The 22119-nt window shown below is 36.6% G+C and overlaps 2 protein-coding genes across 3 annotated transcripts; both read left to right on the top strand.

Annotated features, from left to right (window-relative positions):
* The first annotated feature begins 1077 nt into the window (after positions 1 to 1077).
* On the top strand, positions 1078 to 5708 carry LOC110801007 (protein trichome birefringence-like 14). Its single transcript, XM_022006318.2, has 5 exons — positions 1078 to 1312; positions 2735 to 2972; positions 3340 to 3675; positions 4284 to 4479; positions 4622 to 5708. The coding sequence occupies exons 2-5, from the start codon at positions 2819 to 2821 to the stop codon at positions 5448 to 5450; spliced, it is 1515 nt and encodes a 504-aa protein (XP_021862010.1). The 5' UTR covers positions 1078 to 1312; positions 2735 to 2818; the 3' UTR covers positions 5451 to 5708.
* Positions 5709 to 7422: 1714 nt separating this feature from the next.
* On the top strand, positions 7423 to 21445 carry LOC110801028 (phosphatidylinositol 4-kinase beta 1). 2 transcript variants are annotated; one of them, XR_002536818.2, is made up of 17 exons: positions 7423 to 9437; positions 10011 to 10211; positions 10308 to 10356; positions 10874 to 11006; positions 11088 to 11517; positions 12822 to 12902; positions 12996 to 13118; positions 13835 to 13904; positions 17281 to 17378; positions 17459 to 17563; positions 19214 to 19267; positions 19504 to 19647; positions 19771 to 19824; positions 19901 to 19975; positions 20378 to 20461; positions 20555 to 20770; positions 20961 to 21445. XR_002536818.2 is itself a non-coding variant. In XM_022006339.2 (17 exons), the coding sequence occupies exons 2-17, from the start codon at positions 7932 to 7934 to the stop codon at positions 20654 to 20656; spliced, it is 3309 nt and encodes a 1102-aa protein (XP_021862031.2). In that variant the 5' UTR covers positions 7423 to 7655; positions 7792 to 7931; the 3' UTR covers positions 20657 to 21445. The 2 variants fall into 2 exon arrangements, 1 of the variants encoding a protein (XP_021862031.2); XM_022006339.2 differs by having other exon boundaries at positions 7423 to 7655; positions 7792 to 9437; positions 20555 to 21445.
* Positions 21446 to 22119: the final 674 nt, after the last annotated feature.

Raw genomic sequence — 22119 nt, 5'->3', positions numbered from 1 at the left:
AACCCATGCTTTAGCTCTTGAACTAGTTCTCTCTTACTTCCCAGGCCATTGATTAAATATTTGACCATTATTGACAAAGGTTGATGTAGTCAAAGATTATAAGTTTATAACTATCAACCCCTCCCTTGATTCCAACCGCTAGTTTTGCCAAACACCTATACTATCAACCGCTAGTTTGACAATTAACCTCTACCCGCTACTGGTGACAACTACCCGCTACTCTGACCGCTACCCGCTATTCAACCGCTAAAAGCTACCTGCTACCGCTAGTTTTGCCGAACAAGACTTAATTCAAGTACTAGTAATTGTCACCCCATATTTAAGGGGCCATGACCTTTGTACTCAATATATAATGAATCAATTATTTAATATCCATATTATCTAGTGAACACACGTAGTACGGCATACACTATCTGAATGTCGTGCTTTTGTTACCATTAAAATTTATAAATAGGAAAAAGAAGCTAAATTTGGATGTTTTTATGGCAATTTGGATTATACACAATCTGGATGTTTTACGGTATACATGTAATACGGTGACAATTTAAGCACTAAGGTTATGATAAAGTAGTACCCCGTACTAAGTACTTCCATAATTATATTCCATCTGTTCCTTAAAAAAATCATTGTACTTTTTAGGGCAAAATTCAACAACAAAGTTTCAATAATCTACGAAATACTTCGTATAATATGGAGTACTTTTATTAGATTCAATTCATGGATGTTTTAATAAAATCTCTATAACTTTTAGACAATTAAAATTGAAAAATATTTATACTTCGAGTTTAAGTCGTTTCTAGAAAACTGTGTCGAGTAAGAACCATATTTGGACATATTAGGGCAGTAGTCAAATCTCAAATTACTAATTTGGATTGAAGAAAAAAATATTGCATGAAATAAAAATCAAACTATCGAACTCAGGAAAAAAAAGTACAAAAAACAAAAACAATGAGGCGGATGAAAATTAATTATTTATATTACGTGGCAATATCTGAGTGGTATTATGGTTAGGAAAGTTGGATCTCATGTTCCTTTTTATTTTCTGTTTATAAATAATTGCAGCAGTTGAATTTCTTTAATTCCTGTAAACTTTTTGATTGTTTATGGTGCAAAATAAAATAAATTCAGACACCCATAAAGCAAGGTCCTTTGTTGCAAAGCGCCAAATTTATGCGCCTCAAATCTCTCTCTCTACCCTTTCTTTCCTCTCTTGATCGAGAATCTAAGCCTAAACCCAAACCAAGCCGGAAATCAAAGGATCTTTTGCTCAACTTCACCTTGCAGAAAAAGGAAGAGTGTAATATTTCTACAGGTAGTTTTTTGAACCCCAGATTTGTTGTATTTTTCTGGAAGTTTTAAGCTGAATGTTGCATTGTTCTGGGGTTTTTTATTCAATTTAGAAATTACCCATTTCGGAATTTTTATGTTTTTGTGATGTTGTTTAGCAGATTAAACGAATCGCATTGTCAATTTTGTTAATTTGGGGGTAACTATTTGTATCAAATCGGGGTTTTCTGATTCATGGATTGTATCTTATTTCAGATGTAAGATGCCTCGTAATTTGTGGTAATTGCTTGATTTTTTTCACCGGGCACAATTTTACTTTTCTGGGTTAATTTGTGTTGATGCAGTTATTTTTTTTCTTTCTAAATTTGGGGTTTGGTTTGGGATGGTTGAAACTTGAAAGTTGATTAAATCAATAAGATTGGGAGTTCAATTTGCAAGATTAGGGTCTTGTTATTGCTAAATTGATCATTATTTCTGTTCTAATAGTTGATTTGGTCAGTCATGAAAGTGGTTGGAAGAATTTCTGAAAGTACCTTTTTTGGGTGTAATACAATATAGTGTAATTTAGCTTAAACAATTGGATAACGAAGTTTGGGATTGAGGGGGCAGGTGATCGTTTTGAAACAAAAGTAGTTGTGATATGAAGATACATGTGTTGATGGTGACTATAATTAGTTCTTTCGGTTGGATTATCGTTGTCGCAGCTTCCTTTTTAGTCTAATAATTGCATTTGTTAAGTAAGCTTACTATAGGAATTGGCAATAATATAAGAGTAATTATTTGTATGAAAGCTGCTTCTTTGAGTATTTGCTTAGGAATAGAAGTTGTTGTTTCTCTTGTCTTTTAGTTATAGTTTAGATTAGATGATGATAACCAAATGATTATTAAACGCGAGATATAATGAAAGGAGGAGATAAGTTTCTAAATTTGTTGAGTTGGATATTGTGGGATTTTCTTTAGAATGAGTTAGGTAGTAATTTGTCCTGGCTAGAGGTAAGGCTGTATACATCTCGACTCCTTTAGACTTCACATATGATATTACCATCTATGACGGGTTCTATTTTGGGTTTTACTGTTGCTATATATAAGTTCGAGTACAGTTACTTGACTAGTATACTATATAGTGAAATGACAATAGCTTGGTTTATGTATAGGAAATTTAATATCATCCTTGCAAGCAAATAGATGCAGCAAAGTGCACCAAAACAAACTCTAATTAATCTTATAATGATTTCTCGTATTTATCATGTTTTCGGCTCTCTGTATATGGAAATACGGAATATGCTCATTCAGAGGATACATACATGAAATAAGACATGCATACTATGAATTGGAAACCCTGTGATCTAAATGATCTCATATTTATCAGCTAATTTTATGTTCTGTTTTCTCAGCTCAATGTACTGTGTAAATTACATATCTAATTCTTTGGTTACCTTTTCTGTAGTTTGAAGAGACGGTGTGTAGAAAAACTTACCCAATTGTTATGCACTAAGATGTGGTGAGTCAGGCTGTTTGTGCATTTACAGAAATGAAGGGAGGAAATGTGCAGAGAGCCCGAGGAAAACACTTCTCATTTACTCTGCTGGCAGTCGTATGTATGACCGTATTTCTTTGGTCTTATGAGAGAAGACCTGTTTACACAAATATAATATCATCCCAAGACCACTTAATTTTACCTTCAGGTTCGTGCATCTTCTGTATTATTTTTTGGTTCATCAGAATTTCTATTTTTGTTCTTTAAGTGTTGATTTGTTCTGCTAGATACACATAGTAGGGGAATGGAGTGTTCTGTGACTTGGGCATTAATTTTCTTTTTCCATATTTAGATAAAAGACTCTGTTTATGAATATATATATTATACAGACTACATAACTTAGTTACAACCAAATGGTGTGTTCTTTTTCAAGCATAACTTAAACTTTAGACTGGTAATTCTTACAAAGTGAATGGTTTAATTGGTCATGCAAGTGGTTTTAGTCTTCTAGAGTGTTGTGTTTTCCTTTATCCATTGTCTTATGTTCTGATGTATGCTAATTGTTTTTGATTCAGATGTGTTTGATGTAGCTTCGCACACCTCTGGTGATCTCAACAAACCAGAAGATCAACCTGTTCAAGAACCTCTACGTGTAAACGTAGAAACAGAAGAAACAACAGAAACTACAGAACAACATATATCCAATATTGGGAACAAAGAAGAAACAACAGAAACTACAGAACAACATATATCCAACATTGGGAACAAAGAAGAAACAGAAGATAAAATAAATCACCAGATACCTGTTGTTGAAGATACAGAACCTGTGACCGAAGAGTCTTCTGTGATTACAGAGGATGTCAGGGTTTCACTATCCTTATCTGGGAAGAACTCTTCATCTGATAACAAAGGTAGTTACTTTTCTTGATACTTAAGGGCAATCTTTTGTGAAATTCATGATGCATGACAAGGTTTTGCGCTTTTGCTGATGCCCCGAATGTTACGTTTTACTTGACCTGATTCACATTTCGATTATTATCGCTTATGACCGGTAATAGCTTATTGTCGGTTGTTTAGACTTTAGAGTCCCTTTTTCTGGTTTTATCCTTAGCGGTCTTGTATTTTTTCTTAGCATTTATAGGCCTGGATGTAATTTAGCAATTAGAATTTGCTTTATTGCTCCGGAATGTGACAGATGGCCCAACGTGTTTTTATGATATCTTGGTGTTCACTCGGCTTTCTATTGAGTTCACTTTGTCTTAATTCCTCTAATTTGCAAAACAGACATGCTTGATTTTAAACCGTGGTTCACATTTGTGTTCTTGCATTGGCTGGGATCTTACTATGAAATGTTGCATTGGATAACTCTAGTTTGTATATGCCATATGTAGAAAATACTTAGATTATTCATGACTTCCTATACAAAGTTCATTTTGTATGCGTCTTGCATGACATGTTTTTGCCTAACTTGCAATTATATATAGTGATATGCTGAGACATTATGTTTTCGCCTTGGCAGTTTGTAATTATGCAAAGGGTAGATGGGCTGTGAACAAAAAGCGACCATTATATTCTGGCTTTAAATGTAAGCAATGGCTATCGGATATGTGGGCTTGTAGACTAACACAACGCCCAGATTTTGGTTATGAATCTTATAAGTGGCAACCAGCAAACTGTGACATGCCAGACTTTGAAAGATCCGCATTTTTGAAAAGGTGAGGAAGTTGTCATCTTAATTTCCCGCTGATTTATGTTTTTTTTTTTTGGTGTTTTATGTAAACAATAACATATTCTTTCTAATCTGATGTGATTAATTACCTTTAAACACAACTTTAAACAATATTTTTATATTTGCAGGATGCAGGATAAAACAATTGCTTTTGTTGGTGATTCCTTAGGCAGACAACAATTCCAGTCTCTCATGTGTATGGTTACTGGTGGTGAAGAGATTCCCGAAGTTCAAGATGTGGGACGAAAGTACGGTTTAAGTACCCCACAAGGCGGTGCTCGTCCGAACGGTTGGGCATTTCGATTCCCGGAAACCAACACCACAATACTCTACTACTGGTCATCCTGCCTCTGTGACTTAGTCCCTCTGAACAGTAACGACCCCGCCTCTGAAGTTGCCATGCATTTGGACCGTCCCACGTATTTCTTGAAACAATATCTCCACCAATTTGATGTTTTGATTCTTAACACGGGTCATCACTGGAATCGAGGTAAGGTTAATGCAAATCGATGGGTGATGTATGTTGACGGGAAACCTAATCAGAACAGGAGGCTGGCAATGATCGGGAACGCTAAGAATCTCACGATTCATAGTGTTGCGAAGTGGGTTGATTCACAGCTTCCTTCTCATCCCCGGCTTAAGGCCTTTTTCCGGACAATTTCACCCCGGCATTTCTTTAACGGGGAATGGAACACGGGAGGTAGTTGCGAGAATACAACTCCTATGGCCCGTGGAAGTGAAGTGAATCAGGAAGAATCGAGTGATCAGGTTATTGCAAGTGCTGTTAAGGGTACAAGGGTAAATTTGTTGGATGTAACGGCTCTTTCTCAACTTAGAGATGAAGGGCATATATCACGGTATAGTTTAAGACCGTCTTCTGGAGTTCAAGATTGCCTGCACTGGTGCTTACCGGGAATTCCTGATACATGGAATGAAATACTTGCTGCCCAGTTGTAGGTTGTTTCTCACAAACCCGTGTAATCAAATTAGTGACCATTGATTATGTTTATGCCATTAGTGAAAATAGGGTGAGATTTGTTGTTTATATATCCTAGAAGAGATTAATTGCATTAAGCTGTTTTAAGTAGAGTTAGGAAAACTGTTACACTATATTTATCTGTACCCTGAAATTTCAGGTTGATGTATTTTCACATTCAGTTCTGTCATAATAATAATATCATCTGAAATCGATGAAGGGTTTTGAGATTGAAGCTACATTCAAGGATCTCAGTTTTATTAATACCGGCATGAACCTATCCTTTCTGTTTCGAGTTTCTAGTCATCTATCAATCGCGGGAAAAAGGCACGATTCACACCTGGTAATAATCTAAAAGGTCTGTAAATCTGAAGTTAATACAGTTGCCACAATTCTGCCTGATACTTTGCCTAAAATGGGAATTCAGCTGTCACAAATTTGGCTGATACTTTACCTAAAATGGGAATTCATCTGTCACAATTCTGCCTGATACTTTGCCAAAATAAGAAGCCTCTTCCCATCAAAGGGGCGTTGTATATGAGAAATTTGGCCAAGAAAACTGATCATACTCGACTGTGATTAATTATCTGATTACTGTACTAAATCATCATCCTTGAGGTGCGAAAATGGTGTAAGATTGCATTGTCTGTCGCGATAAACTTACAAGCGAGGGCAGTGCCGTGAGGCACGGGTTGAACTAGCTAGACTCTGGAAGGATGATGTGTAGGCAAGCATGGTATAGACTGGAAAAATATTCTCCAGTCCATAGTCATGCAGCTTTTGTAAGAATTTTCAATTTTGCAAAATAAAGTTTTTTAGTAATTAGGTTTAAAAATTTAGAACTCGTACTACTCATCAGATTTCCACTTATTTTAAGGGGGAAAAAAAATCCATTTGTGAAGTGAGTTCCATTTTTATTTGTCTTATCCAGAAATAAAATCGCTACATTCAGCTCACAGAGGATATAATGACTCAGATTAGCTACTTATGCCTTTCTTTTATACGCAACTAAAAAGAGGACCCTTCTCTTACGTGGGACATGGTAGGACGTACTTACGGTGGAACAAAAGGATTCTCCTATATCCGTTGCGCCTTTCGATACCCACCCTTCTTTGTTCTTAAAGCGAAGATTTTGGATATATCACTATCTCGCCAGATGGGATTGGCTTGCTCCAAAAGTGTAGCACACAATCGCGTTTTCCCAATCAAGTGAATCAAATAAAACACATCCTTAGAACAACTCTCGACCGACAATAATTTCTAAAAGTTTCTAAGTGGGGGTGAACCACTAGTGGGCGAACCAAAGTGGAGCCAAATGCCATTAGGACATAGAGGATTAGAGGTCATTATATAGATATTGATGAGGAAAAACTAAAATTTTAAGAAGTTATAGGACAATGTAAGGTTTCAATTATAAAATATATGATTTTTTTTTTATCACATTTAAATCCTTCTTTCACGAAGGCATAGAAGTCACAGTTGAACGTGATGCATTTTACGTGTCCATGGGGAGTATACAAAAAATTAGTGAATCATTTCCTTGATTCACGAAGACATGGGCAAAATCTCAACGTTTCTTGTTAATATGTTTTTGTTAGTACATATTTCTCATGTCAATCGTGTAGGAAGCGCTGTAGCCTATTAAATAGAAAGACTAAATCTACATCATTAGACAAAGAACGGGAATAAGAAAAAAAAAAATACAACCATAAAATGTCTAAGAACTCTACAGAGAAAGAGAAAACCGTGAAAAGTAACTCATATGCTTAATTTATGAAACTCGGAATTCACTATTCCTTTCCCAAACAACATTTCTTTGGTGTATTTTTTTTTTTCCTCCAATTAAAAAATATTTAAGTTGACTGTCAGATTAATTAATTTTTAAATGATAAATATTTTTGTTTCGAGGAAAAATAAAAATAGTTTTTGAATAATGAACCGAAATTTGATCCTTCGTCCCATCTTCCGCCTTTTTCGAAAAAGGAAACAAAAGTTTATCGAAAAAAATTCCCCTCTCTTTCTCTCTCCTCTCTCTAAGCAACGACGACACAACAGCAGCACCAAACGACTCCGGCGACCGTCCTCCAGCCGGGAAATCCGCTCCTGCTGACGTGTTCGGCACCAATTTCCGGCGATCTTCTCTCTCCTCTTTCTCCTTCCACCTAAAGTTTCTCTCTCTAACATCTGTAAGCTCCGATCCAAAATCTTCATCATCAATTCATCATCTTAATCTTCAATTTTTATTTAATTTGAATTTCTGCAACTGCATCGTACAGTTCAACTGGAATTTTAATTATTCAATTATTATCTGATAATTTTTAGGGAAAAAAGATCATAATTTACCTCCCCTGGCAGTCGTCAATGTCTGCCAGGGTTTTGTTAAATTAGTGCGAAGAATGATGAAATTTAGGGTTAGGGTTTTGTGATGATGCTAGTAGTGAAAGTTTGAATAAATTGAGGAAATGGTTCGTTTATTAGGGATAACTATTGGAGAGCCGGATGAGTTTCCTAGGGAGATTATTAGGAATAACTTGATTGCTAGTAGTGAAAGTGTAGGAGAGAATGGGTGGCTTATTCGGTTTTTCGATTCTGCGTTTTTCTGTGAGTGGATTGCTGTTAGTTACTTGTATAAGCATGAGCACTCGGGTGTCCGGGATTACTTGTGTAATCGAATGTATACACTTCCTTTATCTGGAATCGAGAGCTACTTGTTTCAAATTTGTTATATGATGGTGCATAAACCGAGTCCATCATTGGATAAGTTTGTGATCGATGTGGCATCAAAGTCTCTTAAGATTGCATTGAAGGTACAATGGTTTTTGATGGCTGAGATTGAGGATTCTGATGATAATGAAGGGATTAGTAGGATCCAAGAGAGATGCCAGATTGCGGCCACATTGATGGGTGAGTGGCCGCCTCTTATTAGGCCTCCAAGTGAGGTGGTCGGGTCTGGGGGTAAGAATCAGATGCTAAACAAGTTGCTTTCTTCGAAACAACGACTGTTGTCGTTGACTTCATCCCCGCCAATGCAGAAGTCATTCTCGTTCTCGCCCTCATCAGGGTCTAATGTGGGAGATGAAAGTGGGAAGATGTCACCTGATGAGAACAACAAGTTTATTAAAAAGTTTATGCCAGGTCAGAAAGTCAGGGATGCATTGCTCTTTAGAAAGTCGGCTGAGAAAGAAGATGATGACTCAGAGAAGGATGGATTCTTTCGGAGGCTGATGAGAGATAGTAAAGATGAGGATGATGAGTTGACTGCGAGTTCAGAGGGTTTTTTTAAGCGGCTTTTCCGTGACAGTAAAAGTGATTCTGAAGAGAGGTCAGTTTCTCGATCAATAGATGATGATGAGAAAGAGAACTTTTTCCGGAAAATTATCAAGGAAGTTTTTGATGATAAGAAGGATGGCAATGAGAGAAATGATGAAGAAGACAAAGATGGGACTAGGAAATTTATTGAGGATGAAGAGAAGGAAGGATTCTTCAGGAAGCTTTTTAAAGACAAGTTTGAGGATAAAAAGGATGGAAATGAGGGAAATGAAGATGAAGACAAAAGCGGTTCCAAGTTGGTTAAGGATGATGATAAAGATGGATTTTTCCGGAAGCTTTTCAAGGAAAAATCTGAGGATAAGAAGGATGGAAAGGAGAGGAAAGATGATGAAGATGATGAGAAAGAAGGTTTTTTCCGCAAACTTTTTAAGGAGAAGCCTGAGGAGAAGAAAAATGTCAATGACATCCTCAATGATGAAGACAAGATCCGTGCCGGTGGTGATGATGAGGAACCTTCAGATTTCCCTCTGTTCCGCAGGTTGTTTCGCGTACATCCTGAAGAGGCAAAGACTGCAGCTTTAGATGGAAATGGTTTTGAAGGTAGTCCAGGAACAGAGAACTTCTTCCGCAAATTGTTTCGAGATCGTGATAGATCTGTGGAAGACTCTGAGCTGTTTGGCCTAAAAAAGATAAAAGAGGTTAGTTGATACTGCCTTTCCATTCCATTTGAATCTTGAAAGAACATAGATGAAGATTTATAATTAGCATAGAGTTCCGCAACTGTGCTTAGGGTGGCTTTAACTCATCTACACAATATTGTTTGATTGTTTGACTTAAAAGTTACTATTGTCTTTCTGAAATGTGTTCTTTTAGTATGATAAGAATTGTCGACTGTTGTACTACGCTCAACTCCTTCTCCAGATAAGTAGTTTACTAAAGTGTATTTTAATCAGTTATTGGTAACTTTTGTCTTTGCTGAAAGTGGACAAGTTGAATGGCAATGTAATGATAATTAGTGTTAAAATATTTGGAAAGAGTTTTGCTATTAGCAAATTATGAAAACTGGCCTTCTGTAATGCCTAGATTTTTGTCCCTGCTGCATTCTTTTTGAATATGGAGTGGCTGCATTGTAATGTTTCTGACTGTTGATTGTTGAGTTGCTTACGTCTTCTTACGCTAGCATTTTCTCAACTTATGTTATTATTGTAGGGGTTACTATTGTAGGGGTTATTTCATGTTTATCTTTATTACATTGTCATTTAATGTGACAGAAAAATCTTGGTTCAGTCGGCTCACCCTCCCAACAGAATCAAAAAACAAACTCAAAGCCTCCACTCCCAAATGGTGCTGCGTCACAGTTCCGTAAAGGAGCATATCACGAGTCATTGGAATTTGTACATGCATTGTGTGAAACTTCCTTCGGCTTGGTGGATGTGTTTCCAGTCGAAGATCGCAAATGTGCACTTCGTGAGGTTGGTTATTTTGTTTTGCATTTTTGAATTGTGCTTTTAACTGCAGCCTAGTTTCTCATGCATTCAGTTGTTGATATGTAATGCCTATATATCCAGTCCCTCGCAGAGATCAATTCCCATGTGGCTGAAGCTCAGGCTGGCGGAGGTAACAACAACTTCAATTTAATTGTATTGTAAACAAGATACCTGAGAAATTATTTTTTGGAAATGTGTTCCAGTGATCATCCTTTTTAATCTTTTTTCCGCACGTGTTAAGATATTTATAATTTTGAAGTCTTCGTAGATGAACAACACTATAGCAGAAAGGCCTTATTTGTTGCATGTGGTTGACTCACATTCTCCATTGCTCAATTGTGCCACTATTTTATCTTCAAGTAGTAGAGAGTTTATACTTTGCTAGTGGAAGAGTAACACAGTAATAGATATATGTATTTGTGACTTTGGATGATAACGTGTGGAAGAAGCACCATCATTGTTGAATTCGTTATGCTCTTTCTATGACAAGGCACACACATGGTTGTTCCAGTGTTTGGGTCTATGCATGTTTTGAGGCTGTTCAGCTCCTATGCATCTAACTAATGTATTTGTGTAAATTACATTGATGTTTCCTGCTTTCTGTTTTAGTTATTTTTGATGCATAAGGCGATTCACATTGTTGGCAGGAGTATGCTTTCCGATGGGGAAAGGGGTTTATCGTGTGCTTAATATACCTGAAGATGAAGCAGTGCTTTTGAATTCCCGCGAAAAAGCACCTTACCTTATTTGTGTAGAGGTTTTGAAATGTGAAGCGCCAAGGTAATTTTTCTCTCTTTCAGTTTCTATTTGTGAGACTTCCATGCCCGTGTAATGTCTAGAAACATCTAAAATCTTTTTCAGTTATATCAAAGATACATCAAACTCACAAAAGCTATCTAAGGGAGGAATTCCTCTAGCAAATGGAGACGCACTATTGCCAAAACCACCTCCATGGGCTTATCCATTGGGGACAGTACAAGAGGCCTACCATAATGATGACAGGATGTCAAAGTCAACCTCTCAAGTGATTGATCGAGCCATGGGTCAGTTCATGGATGCGAAAGTGAAGTTTGTTAGTGTTAGCCTATCAGTGGAGGATCAATGCTGTGATCAGCCATTCCATGGACAGAGTAATTTGTTGAGATTTGGGCAACTTGCTGATCTGGAGTACGTCAGAGTTGTGTTGACAGCTGATCCTAGACTTAGATTTGAAGACATAGAGGATCAAGAGCCACCTCGTAGAAAAGAGCATCGGCGTGTTCCGAGTATGATAGCGATGGAAGAAGTAAAGGTGCGAAATTGTGCTTGTTTGTTTTCATTCCAGTATATTGTTTGGGTGCTTTACTTTCACTTGTTTATCTCCCCCTGTTGTATGCTATTTATGTTCCCGAGAATGATACTTTTTGAGTTCTGTCCTTTTCACTTGGTTTCTATTATTTCCTTGTTGAGTCAGTTAATTTTAGATTGGAACTTCTATTGTAACATCGATATGAAGTTGGCATATTTTGCTACAACCTTTGAGGTTTCTGCCTTTAGCAAATACCGATATCTGCATCTGCTTCCGCTCTGGCTTTCCTCTAATGTCGGTGTTTCTTCTATGTGGTTGACATGCCTTTTTTCGATTGTTAAATACCTGTGGTAAATACCTCTTTCAACTGCTTGCCCAACCTGAAAGTTATTTGGAAGTTTAAGGTCCTTATGAGGATGAGGATTTTTGTACGGACATAGGGACGGTCGAGAGTAAACTCAACACTTTTGAAAATGTAGATTGATGGTCAATCATGTAGGAGCTATCTCACCGAGTCTATGAGTTATGTGATATGAGGTTGGTGAGATAGAGGTCATCAGCGTTTGCATAGTGACATAATTTCCTTTTCATGGCATTTGTTCTGAAATTTTGAGTTGAACGCAGAGGATTGGCGGGTATTATCATCTGAGAACTTTAAAAAGTTCTGTTGGTTTTGGGAGCTAACCCAGTTAACTTTGGTCTTCGGAGGAGTGAACTTTTGGTGACTTTTAAGGTAGTGTGATTGTGGCATGAAGGAATCTCAGAAGCTTATTTGAGTTGGTAGAGTCCTTTTCCTCCTCTTGGAGGGATTTCTGCTATTAAATAGTATTGAGATTTAATTTATTGAACTCCAACCAACTACCCGACCTATCCTTCTTATATACACTGTCCTGCTGGGACATGGGCTGCTGAGAAAAGCCTTTATGCAATTCACGGATCTGATAGTCCTTTTTTGAAGACAGAGAAAGATAACTGCGAAGAAGAGTTGGAACTTTACGAAACGGATGATTACTGATGGCGTGAGCTTTAAGTTTTCCTCCTTTGTGCTTTTTTGATGTGGGTTGGTCATTATATTTTTTGTCTTGAATACTCCATTTCGGTTTTGTTGTTTTCATTTTTGCTGAGGATGCTGTGTCTGCTTTCTGACTGTGTTAACTCATTTGTTTCAAAGAAACCTTTTCTTATGAGAACAGATTAATTTCTGTATTTCCTTCTAATATTTTGGCCTCTTTATCACAAGTTTTTATTTTATTTTTATTTTGTTTATCATTTGCTTTGAAACACTCCTAATTTTACTTTGTATACAGGCTGCAGCAGCTAAAGGGGAAGCTCCTCTTGGGTTATCTCTGAAAGGGAGCAGCCAAGAATCTCCGGATGAACAACATAAGGTTCTTATCAATTCCTTGCATATTTGTTTTTTTCAGCATTATTGTTTCTGAAAGGCGAACTTAGTCATTCTTGTGGTTTTACACGCTGTGCAGGCTGCAAATGGTGGTCCTCCAAAGCCCACTGATGCATTGTCTGGTGAACTTTGGGAAGTGAAAAAGGAGAGGATCCGCAAAGCTTCAGTTCATGGAATATTACCTGGTTGGGATTTGCGCTCTGTAAGTGACGCAGTCATCACTTTTTATTCTGATTCTTTTTTTTTTGTTTAAAATGTTAATTCAATCACTGCTGAACTGTGACCTCTTTAAAATGTATGTAAGATGCCTTGCAGTTAGCATTTTCACTGCTGAAGATGATGATCCTCTCTGACTTTCTTCACTTTAGTCAACTTATACTCGTATTTGAATTTTGAGAAGTGGTGTTTACTATCATTGTTCACTTTAGTCAACCTTCTACTGATGTTTGAATAGTGAGAAGTGGTGTTCATTATCATTTTAGGTAGTTCTTTGCTAATATGCTTAATGTCGAAGACATCTTAACATATGCAGTTAAACGTTAAGGCACCTTCCATGGAGATTGAACAAATTTCATGAACTGAGGAAAAAAATTATTTTACAATTGCTATGAATCTCCACCTGACTTCAAATGCTTTCTCTCTTCTCCTCTCTCGGTGGTTGGGTGGTGGGATCATAATAATCTATTAAAGCAACAGAAATTGGTATTACTTGTCTCTAGACTTTACAGACTATCTTAACCGAGTTGTTTTTGATTCAAGTTGTCAGTGTTTTGTTTGTTTGTTTGTTGCTGTGGTGGTACATGTTTCTGACTTCATTATCTTAGTTAGGTCATAAAATATCTTGGCGATACACCTAGTTATGTTTGCTGCACCCATACTATCAGCCCATTAAGAGACTTCAGTTTATTATTTTTGTAGGTTATTGTGAAGAGCGGTGATGATTGCAGGCAGGAGCATTTGGCTGTACAGCTTATCTCTCACTTTTATGGTTCGTTATTATCATTGAATTCTATGGTTATACAAAATTCTGTTGGTCCCAGCTATTTCCGTTCTTTTAAAAAGTCTGACCTGGTGATTGACTAAGAATTGTCCTATCTTTTTATGGCATCGTTTATTCGTTTAAAATCAGTTCTTATTGACCTTTAACTTGTAGAGCAGGTAAATTGTTATTTTTAGACTTTCTCTCTCCCCTTGTCCCAGCTATTTCCGTTCTTTTAAAAAGTCTGACCTGGTGATTGACTAAGAATTGTCCTATCTTTTTATGGCATCGTTTATTCGTTTAAAATCAGTTCTTATTGACCTTTAACTTGTAGAGCAGGTAAATTGTTATTTTTAGACTTTCTCTCTCCCCTTGCGCGGCGAGTTAGCCTGCTTAGCCTATCCTCCAGACTCATTCCACGATTTCCACCTCGCAACCCCCTCCTCCGCCAACACCCTCCTCAGCTAGTTAGCCTCCTTAGCCTTCTTTTCCTCATCCACCCGCAGCCTCGCATTCACATATTTGATCTAGGAAAGGAACAATCTCAGTAAACTCTCCTCGCCGTCACTTGATCTTCAAGTTCAAACGTAGACGACAACCATAATTTTTCCATTTCTTTCACACGATACCAAAGACTAGTGTATAAATCCAAAGAGAATAATACTTTGAGAGGATAATCAATAATTATATCCAACAAACATAACATTAATTGCTTAAAGTTCAAAATTTTTCTTTAATATCCTTGACTGAATATCACTAAGTTTGGTTGGTATTCACGGTAACAACAAGTACAATAATACTCCCTCCGTATTTATTTAAGGGATACACTTGCCTTTTCCGGCCGTATTTATTTAAGAGATACACTTGCTATTTTTAGTAATTTATCAACCCCACCATCTAATTAAATAATCTATCTAATGTATCCTATGTCCCACCACCCTATTAAACAAATAATTTCAGAACTACACCCCACCCCCCACCCCTCTAAAATGACATGGTCCCCACTTGTTTTACTTATTAAAATATCTACCCCAACCCCACTTGTTTTATTACTTTATTTCATTCAATTTTTCTTCTTAATACCCGTGCCCGGCCAAGTGTATCTCTTAAATAAATACGGAGGGAGTAATAACATCCATAAACTACCATGAATATAAATTCTATTTAGAAACTTACATCAAGACAGTAAGATCTTGCATCTTTAACCAGTTTAGTCCGAGGGTTGAAATCTATGGAGTTTCTTTATTATCCCATTGATGGTGAAGATGACAACAACCTTTTGACGCTAGTTGGTCCTTGGCCCCTTTTCCGGAGCAGCTTATTCCTAAGCAGTTTTATGGAGCAGTTCCGGAGGGTAGCTATGTGCATAAAGGGTAGTGGGGAGGAATACTGTATGTGGAGAGGGAGATAAATTTAATTATGTTTATAAAATTCATAAAGACCAGTTAAAATATGCCATGTAACTGTTCTTAACATGTTTAAAAGGTTTGTTTTGGTTAGGGACTAATGTGAGAATGCATCTTCCGTAGTTGGGTGTTGGGACTATTCTCAGTTAACCTATTGTTGAGAATAAAAAATATGCCATAGTTGGGACCCTTTTTTTAAATCAAAATTCCCCATATTTATAGTCTGGCTGCTATGATTGTTTGCTTTATACATTTTCACTTTAGCATTTTTCTCCATTAATTGGTGTTTGGGGCTTTAGAGTGCAAGTCATGGTGCTGGAAAAGCTAGGTGTAAGTTGTAGACGAAGTCTATCTATTTAATAGTCAAAACACTTGTTCAGGTTACCCTAACTGGGGTTTTCTCTATTTATTACCGTTCTGGACCCTTTCATTGGGCTGTGTAGGGTGTGTTCTTTCAAGGTGGGTTACAGGTATAGATTTTGATGTGCATCAGTTACTTTATGAGAGAAAGTGTTACTCGTGGATGCGTAATGTGTGTGGCTTTTTCAAGGGGCGGGAAAATGTTGCTTGGAGAGCTGGTAGGATTTTTGTTACAAATGAATGGGCGGAGGATTTCTGGTTAGCACAAATGGTTTATGCGCAAGTGTTATTGAATAAAAAATTCCAACTACCCGGATTACGGGTCGCACCCAAGAGCCACTAACCAGATCCTACATCCCAAATTGCAAAGCTTGTTAGATCGTAGATGGTGTCAACCAAGTTCATTAAACTTGCCAACAGATATTCCTCTTTCTCTTTCCTCTAAAATCTATCTCGAACCTTTCATGTTCAGTAGTGTTGGGTAAATAGTTAAATACATATCTACGACTTGATCCAAAACCATAGAGCTAAAATTTTGTTGGCAAGGTATGGGAGTTGAAAATCATACCACTATACCAGCATGACCTTTTTTGTGGGGGGGGGGGGGGGGGAGGGGGAATCAAGGAAAAAACTGATCTACTCCCTCTTTTTTTATGAGTCCTACTCAGTTATTGTAGCAACGGAAACCAAGGAGAACTAAAGTAGGAGACAACGTGGGTACATTTGCTTTAAGGAGAGATGTAGAAAGTAAGATAATTATTAAATATTATTGGATCCACAAAGCTGGGTGGGAAGTGATATAATATGAATAAAAGGTTGACATAAATAGAATAAAGTAAAAGACTAAAAGTGCGTAGAACTTAGAAAAACACCTCAAAACAGAAAGTGAATAGAACTTAGGAAAATGAAAGGAGTAGTAAATTACATAAAAAAATCATACATCTCCAATCGAGGATAATGGATACTACATACTACAGAACTTAAACACATAGGCGTTTATATTTTCTTTAGTGTTCTAATTAAGTCTCTTAGTCTTACGGTTAATGAAAATGCGAAATACGACATAGATTGTTTCCTTGTCCCATATATGAGCTCATATGAACTTGTTTTTCCTTAAAAAAAAATCTTAAAAGAAAAAGAACAAGGAGTTAAAGACTTAGTGCTTAATTGTTTTGGACGTAGCCTTATCCAAGATTTCGAAGATGGAGATTAATTTGCGTTGACACAGACTCACACTGAAGATTTTCTACACAACATTTAATGAGAAGTTATAATTATTAAGTACTCCGTGGATCATATGCAGCAATAGTACACAAATGCCCTTATACCACCAATGCCTAGAAAAAGAAACCTCGTATTTCTTAATTGATTCTACTTAAAATCTGGTGTGATGAATCTGTGCTAAACCATTTCAGGTCGCCTCTATTATTTGTTTTAGGTTATGGTCCAAATGTCCTATGACTTATTCTGAAATCTGAAGGTCATTAGCCAAAATTTATGACCTAAATTTGTTTTTATCCTGATTCCTGGCCTTTACTGTTCAGCTATTGTACAAGCTACAGATTGCCATGTTAGTGTTTCCTTTTCTGATTCCCCTTCTTGAAATTTTGCTACTCCAGATATTTTTCAAGAAGCTGGACTCCCTCTTTGGCTGCGCCCTTATGAGGTCTTGGTGACCTCATCTTATACTGCTCTTATTGAGACAATACCTGACACGGTAACTTGCTATATTGATGCTAGTAGTTACTTTATCTTGAGGAATCACCTGCTGTGCCTAATTCGCTCTGTTGTGCACAGGCCTCAATTCATTCAATTAAGAGTAGATATTCTAATGTCACAAGTTTGCGTGATTTCTTCAATGCAAAGTATCAAGAGAACTCTCCAAGTTTTAAGCTTGCTCAGGTACTTTGGCACCTTGCCTGTAATTTTTTGAAATCGTATTTGATTAAGAACATGCAAACTGCCTTTATTGTTGCTTATTTATAATGTAATATCTCGTTTCCTTTAATTTTCTTGTCCTTTTTTGAAGTGAACCTAGTTGGTTTAAGTAAAACACGGGTGCGTTTGTGGTTAGTGCCTGTAAACCTGAGGGCAAAGTTTTTAGAGGTTTGTGGCAGTGGGTATTTGCCTTATGGCTGTGTCAATAAGGGAAAAACTGGCAGTGGATGATAGTTGAGATATGTAGGTAAACATGCCGATGGTGAAGATGATTGCCCTAGGTCCAAAGTCAAAATTTACAATTTTTTCATGTGACTACTTTTGGTGTTTTTTTCGATTTGAAATAAAAATAATAAGTTTTGCATATTCTGTCACATAGCACCCACTTGCTACTTGCACTGCTTTGTTAAAAAGAAGGTACTTTTTCATGATTTTCTTTTCCCCAACAGCAATTAATGGTGTGGGAAGCTTCTCTTTTTTTTTTCTCCGTCATAGACTCATAGCCATTCCCCTTGGTTCAATGAATTGGAATTTTTTGGAACATTCAGCAACGTTCCCATTAGTTTTTCAGAGCCTATTTTTTATTGTTATGTGATTGGAGAACTTTGTTTATTGTTTACCGGAACATATAGTTCCCGTGTTTATGGGTTAACAACATTGTTAATCATAAAGTGGTCACCTAAACTTTAAGTTATGTATTACGGAGTACTAGTTATTCCATGCTAGTAAAACAGAGTAACAGACTCTAAAAAGTTGTGGTTTTTGTATGTTTACTGAATTATAAGTTAGTCCCCCCGTTTCTAAATAACAGGAACACTTTGACTTTTGACACTATTCACAAATTTCAAGTTGACTATCATTTCTGGTTTATTGATAAGAAAAAAATATAGTCGTGTGAGGTCTTGTTTGATTCGTTTCGATATGTGCTTTCGGAATATCACGTTTTATAATATTTACGAATAAAAAATTAGAGATATTAATGTCCAAACATTTACATTGGCAAGCGTGAAAAAGTAAACTGTCCCCCATTATTTCGAAACGGAGGGAGTATTTGACATGTTAGAATAAAGTAGACCTTCCCAAATCCTAGCTTTGGTGGTGGTGGTTGGAAGATACTTGTCAAATTGGTGGCTCTTTTGTGAAACCTTTTGCAGGACTGGCCCATTTCATGGTATCGACTAAATTTTATTTTTGTTCTTTTTGAGGGATTTTAGTTGTTTAATAACAAGCTGACATAACTTAGTTTATTTGCTCCTGGTTCAATTTTGCTTCTAAAGTAGATAATATTGTGCTTTATTATCTGGTACTTAATTGGTCGAGAACATTGATATATATGCATATATACTTTATAGGATTGTCTGTATTTTATTTTACTTGGTCTTATGGCCTGTTCTTGTTTTGCCCCAATGTATGTATACTTTAAATATTACCAAACGTGTATGGAATCGATTAATATAGTCGGGTCAATGCGTATTTCTCTACTTTTTCTTGCTTTGGTAAAGAGTAAAGACCTTTTGAGTTTTTCTTGCTCCAAAGTTAGCATTTGTATTTTTGAATTATATATTACTTATTCGACTAGTTGAATGGCCTTTGCCTCTTTTGCATTTTTGGCAGAGAAATTTCGTGGAAAGTATGGCGGGGTACTCTCTTGTCTGCTACCTTCTACAGGTATATGTTGCTGCCAAATGAATCCACTTTCCAGTTGTAATTGTCTTTTCTTCTCTTGCATCACCAAGCTACCTTGTCATCACGAAATTAGCTATATGATTGCTGGCTTACCATTGTGCTCGGGTTCAAATTCTGTTGCCCCCTATCCCTATTTGATTTATAAAGACGTGTAGTTTGCCAATAAAATCATAATTGCTGACTCTATTGTTTCACGATGTGGTTCTTTTGTTCCATAGATCAAAGATCGGCACAATGGTAATCTTTTGTTGGATGAAGAGGGACATATTATACATATTGATTTTGGATTCTTGCTATCAAACTCTCCTGGAGGTGTTAATTTTGAAAGTGCACCTTTTAAATTGACTCGTGAACTTCTTGAGGTACAGTTTCAGGGTATCATTGTTTCGTTTTTATGCTCAATCCTCTTAGTTTGATTTATATGTTTTCACAATTCTGTTAGTTTGGCCTTGATGTGACTGCTGATTTATTTTTATTTTTTCTAGGTGATGGATTCTGATGCTGAAGGAATTCCCAGTGAATTTTTTGATTACTTTAAAGTAAGTATCCCTCTCTTTTGCAGCCTCAAAATAAGTAACAAGAGTATTTTGTTAACAAAGCATATTATGGATTCAGGTTCTTTGCATACAAGGTTTTCTCACGTGCCGCAAGCATGCAGAGCGAATAATCCTTCTTGTGGAGATGCTGCAGGTTAGAGTCAAATAATTCAGCACATTTTATTTATCCTATTTGTTCTTCCGTCCTTTTACAATAATTTTGTTTTATTGACTTTTTAAGTTAGATAAGTAGGATTCATTGTGACTACAGAAATAGAAATGCTCACTGTTCTTCTCACCACACGCTCGCTTATTATTATATTATCACAGTTGTTTTCTTTTTGTTCCTAAACTTAATTTTCAACTTAGAATTACCATGATCATTCTTTCTGCTTTGTAACTTCTTTATCCCCAAGGACTTTGGCCATATTGTCATATGGATGAAATTCTTTATTTTAGTTTTATTCCCGCAAAGCCTAATTGTTATTTGGATGCAATTCTTGTCTGTTCTTCTGATGCCTGTTCATGTGTACTTGCACTATGTTTCCAATTTTAGGATTCTGGATTTCCGTGCTTTAAAGGTGGCCTGCGAACTATTCAAAATTTGAGAAAACGTTTCCATTTAAGCCTTACTGAAGAGGTTTGGTGGTTTCATTAATCACATTCTTCTCTTTCTGTAGTTGCCTCAAATTAATTTTCGATAAAATAACGTATATGTATTGGTGATTAACAGCAATGTGTCTCCTTGGTACTATCCTTGATAAGCAGCAGCTTAGACGCATGGCGAACGAGACAATATGATTATTATCAGAGAGTTTTAAATGGGATATTGTGATGTCACACTTGTTGTTTTGACATGGCCATACATACAGAATTGGCTCTCGATTGAAGCACTTTGATCGAAGTGGCATTGTTATTGAGTGCTTTTGGAGATAGGAAAAGGATAAAGGTGAGCATACAGTCTGATTAATCGCCTCAATTACTCTGGATTAGAGTATTTGTAACTTTATCAGCAAAAAAAACTCAATGGAATGGAAAAAACCAGGATGAAGGGATCGTGTTTGTCCTTTTTTCTTTGTTTCATATCTTATGAAAGCCGTGTAGGTTGGTTGGTTGACGGTGGTTTCCTCTTTGGCCAGAATGAGTCGGAACTCTTCACTCATTGTCCGAGTCCTGACACTGTAAATATTGATTCTGCCGAGGGGTAAAACAGTCAGTCTCGAGTTTTTCAGTTATTTATCAATTATCATACTCAGACACCAGCATTATCTCGAGACACCGGCATCTAAGTTGTACATTTGGGAATACAATTTGAAGGAGGTCAAATGGCTTTGCTGGGACATGTTTACCATACTTACTACTGTCTGAGGGGCTTTCATATGTTTTTCAGCTGTGAATTTTTTGTATTCATTGTGTGAGCAAGTTGGGCTGCTTTCTTGAGTGATTTCATGTGTATAATCATCTTCTTTTTTTGTTTTGTTTTGCAGTTTCCTTAGCTTTAGTGATTTGTAATTTTAATTTTTGTTATGAAAAGCTTTTAGTGATTTGTTTCCACCTTGACCAGGAACTTTTGTTTTGTTTTTTTTATATTATTTTAATCAGCTGTGATTAGGCAACTTTTGAACTTTTTGTATTTGCAAGGTGTGTATATTTGCAAAAAATGAATCATCCCTTGCTCTGAGATCAATGGAATTGGAAGGTTGTGGATTTGATGATATCGAATTTGGGTGGTCTGTTTGAGCCGGTAGTAAATGGTAGCAATGAGAATAAACAGAGTATAATTTGAGAAGTAACATTATAATCTCTATGATAACATAATTTCTTTTTCAAACTTGTGTATTTCTTCTTAAATTTTCATTTCCACCCAATATGTCTCCAAGGGACATAGTACAACAATGAAACTTTGCCAAGGAAAAGAATATGAGGTGAAGTAGCATAGGAGTGGAAGTTGATTTTCCTATTAACTCTATTCATTACCGGCTAACGTATGTGTTGACCCTAAAGTTTTGATGATGACAAAGCAAACTCCTGACAATTGGTTAAGTTATGTTGCATAATAGGTTCCGAGATCCTTAGAGGGATAATGCTAAGTGAAAGAGATCCTGAGTTGGATAAACTAAGCAACGTGGAATATAAGCAAGTAATTGATCCATGTCAGACACTACATTGAAGAAATAATCATTAAGCAAGGCGAAATCCTTAGGCGAGTTCCTAAGGCGAGATCCTCATATATTATGTGGATCCTCGACGTTCCAGAGAAGGAACAAATTGGGATGTCTTTGAGTGAAGCTTCTAAAG

The sequence above is a fragment of the Spinacia oleracea genome, chromosome 4 (genome assembly GCF_020520425.1).
Source record: "Spinacia oleracea cultivar Varoflay chromosome 4, BTI_SOV_V1, whole genome shotgun sequence".
NCBI classification, from domain to species: domain Eukaryota; kingdom Viridiplantae; phylum Streptophyta; class Magnoliopsida; order Caryophyllales; family Amaranthaceae; genus Spinacia; species Spinacia oleracea.
This window is presented reverse-complemented; position numbering and strand designations above follow the sequence as displayed.